The 2624-nt window shown below is 52.4% G+C and overlaps 1 protein-coding gene across 4 annotated transcripts in view; it reads right to left on the reverse strand.

The window, feature by feature from the left end:
* Window positions 1-367: 367 nt before the first annotated feature.
* Window positions 368-2624, reverse strand: part of TMEM106C (transmembrane protein 106C) — a 3350-nt gene continuing 1093 nt past the window's right edge. For all 4 annotated transcript variants that reach the window (XM_017839797.1, XM_017839798.1, XM_017839795.1 and 1 more), the window contains exons 2-7: window positions 2117-2337; window positions 1882-1945; window positions 1253-1412; window positions 1009-1149; window positions 751-800; window positions 368-434 (exon numbers count right to left, since the gene is read on the reverse strand). In XM_017839797.1, coding sequence (XP_017695286.1) covers window positions 377-434; window positions 751-800; window positions 1009-1149; window positions 1253-1412; window positions 1882-1945; window positions 2117-2309 — 666 coding nt within the window. In that variant the 5' untranslated portion in view covers window positions 2310-2337 and the 3' untranslated portion in view covers window positions 368-376. The remainder of the gene's footprint in view (window positions 435-750; window positions 801-1008; window positions 1150-1252; window positions 1413-1881; window positions 1946-2116; window positions 2338-2624) is intronic.

Consider the following 2624-nt stretch of genomic DNA (forward strand, 5'->3'; position numbering starts at 1 on the left):
GCTCCTGGCAGGGGCAAGAGCAGTTCAGAGCAGGTTTAAACTCATCACAACAACTCCTCTTTCCCCTCCCCTCCCCCTAAAAAACCTGCAGAGCCCCTCAAGGTTTTCCTGGCTGTGGTGGGCAGGGATATGCAGGGGTGGAAATGCAGCCTCTGGAGCGCAGGAGAGCTCGGCACACGGAGGGAATTGTCTTCCCTATCCCACATTTCACCCACTGTGTCAACTGGCCTGGATTAACTGAGGCAAGGCTGGGGTGTTTGCCAAGCAGGATTTTCTCTTTGCACCCCAGACCTGCTGTGGCAGCAGTTCCCTTTGGAGTTCAGGAGCCAGGAAGGTTGGGAAGAGAGCTCCAAGCAGGGGGAGAGCAGAGAACCACCTACCTCATGAAGACCACGATGTTATGGACCTTCACCTTGGGGTATGTGCAGAAGGAACTGGAAGACACCAAAGAAGTGGGTCAGCAGTGGGTTTCTCAGCAGCCAATAATGAGTTATAACTATTTTTTATAATTATATTTACAGTTATTATTACCACAATAATTTCCCATTGGTGTTGACTCAAAACCACATCACAACACCCCGACAAAGGGCATTTCAAGTGATTTTTTTTTTTAGCAAACAGCTGCTTTCCAGGAAGTCAGTAGAAAAACTGAGTCCTTTTCAAACCCCAGGTTACTTTGCAAACTGTAACAAAGGCACCTTCAGCCCCACTCTCTTCCCCAGCCCCTTACAAGGAGTAGCAAATCCTTACTACACGTAGGAGAAGGCTCCACCCAGCTCTGCCTTCACAGTAAAATTCACCTGTAACAGATAAAAGAAAACATCAGTTATGTGCAGCTCGAGCACTCCTTCAGTCCCCCTGGTTTTTGGGGGGATTTCCCACTTGCTGATGCCTTTGGGGCCGCCCTGCCCATGAGACGTTGGGCTGAGCAGAGCTCTGGGGTGCAGCTCAGGGCTCGCTCGTGGTGGTGGCCCAGGATTCCCCCTTGACCTGGGGGACAGGAATTACCAGTTTGTCACTCAGGGGCGGGATGCTGGAGACGTTGGTGACCTGCTGGGTGCCCACCACCGTGTTCATGTACTGCACCTGGCTGGTCAGGCTGGCCACTGCCACCGAGTAGAAGTTGGAGTTCCTGATCCTTAAGGTGGCCTGAAGAGAGAGAAGGAAGAGATGTGGACAGCAGGGACCTTCCTGGCGGCTCAGCTCCAAGTCTGCTCCCCCCCAGAACACACAGATCCGTGGAAAACTGTACCGTGATGGCCAGAAGGACAGCGGAGTTCTTCCTGTTAAACCACACCTGAACCACTTTGATCCCATCGTCCTCCACCAGGACCGAGTGTGGGAAGAGGAAGAAAACCACCAGCCCGGAGACCAGGAGGCAGAGCAGCACCGAGAGCAGGACGTAGAGCTTCCTGGGAAAAGGCAGGGAAGGGCTCACCCGCCGTGCCCTTCCGTGACACTCTGGATCTCACAACCACCCACCACCTGCTCATTCTTCCTTGGCACAGACACAGAAGTGCTGTTCTGACATTTTTCGGTATCTGAATTGCTCCAAAACCTGTCCCCCCCCCTTTTTAAGCAGTTTATTTTCTGGCACTGAGTAACCACGGTTTGTGCCCCCCCCGTTTCCCAGCTGGGTGGTTTTGCAGATGCTCTAAAGAAGCTTCGGTGAGTAGGATCCTTGTTCCCACACTCAGCCCACAGCGGGATTTCACAGGAAGGATTCAAAGTTACGCCTTCAAACCGTGTTTGTTGGCGTGTGGGGATGAAAACACCCCGTCAACGTGAAGGAGAAGCTGCAGACGGGGGTGAAGGGTTTAGTTGCAGCAGTAAATGACATAAAAAGAGCCCTGTTTGTAAACACTCCCTCTGTGAACTCACGTTCTCTGGGGACGAAGCCGTTGGTCGCTGTAGGGGATCAGAGCCACCAACTCATTCACCTGCTCTGGGAAGCAAAAGAGAAGCAAAGGGAAGCATTATCCCATCCCACAGGTCAAATAAATGACATTTTATGAACGATTGTATACAAAAATGTATCATTTAGAATAAAAACGATTTAATAAATCATTTTAAACACTCATTTACTGAGTGTTTAAGCCCAGAGAGGAGCAGTCACCTGTGGGGATGCAGCCAGTGCCTTGGCACGTGGGACAGGTGATGCTGTCCTGGCCTGTGAATTCCACGTAGGGGAACTCGGCAATGTCTTCCACACGGTCCTGGCTGTCAAGTAAATCGTCATCCTCCTCCTCAGCTGCCTTCCTCTGCCTCGGGGCAGCGCTGCCGGCGGGGAGGGAAAGCACAGAACCCATGGCAGCTGCTGGGGGAGGGTCCCTTCACCTGGACACAGAGACAGCAGGAGCGATTCGGGTCAATAAATGGGTTTTTAACCCGCTCATGGCCAAGGAAAGCACACCCTGAACCATAATCCCCACCTCGGGACATCCCACCCAGGGGGTTCATTCCCAGCCCCTCAATGCAGGGACACCCCTCAAAACCCAACAGGCTCCACAGACACACCTACAGCCCCCAGGTTTCTAACATTTCTCCCCAAAGAAGAGGCAAAACTCCCCTCCCCAGGCAGTAGCATCTTCTCAGACACACACCCTTCTCCAAAATAAGAGGTA

This window comes from Lepidothrix coronata, unplaced genomic scaffold (assembly GCF_001604755.1).
Source record: "Lepidothrix coronata isolate B3197 unplaced genomic scaffold, Lepidothrix_coronata-1.0 Scaffold480, whole genome shotgun sequence".
NCBI lineage: Eukaryota > Metazoa > Chordata > Aves > Passeriformes > Pipridae > Lepidothrix > Lepidothrix coronata.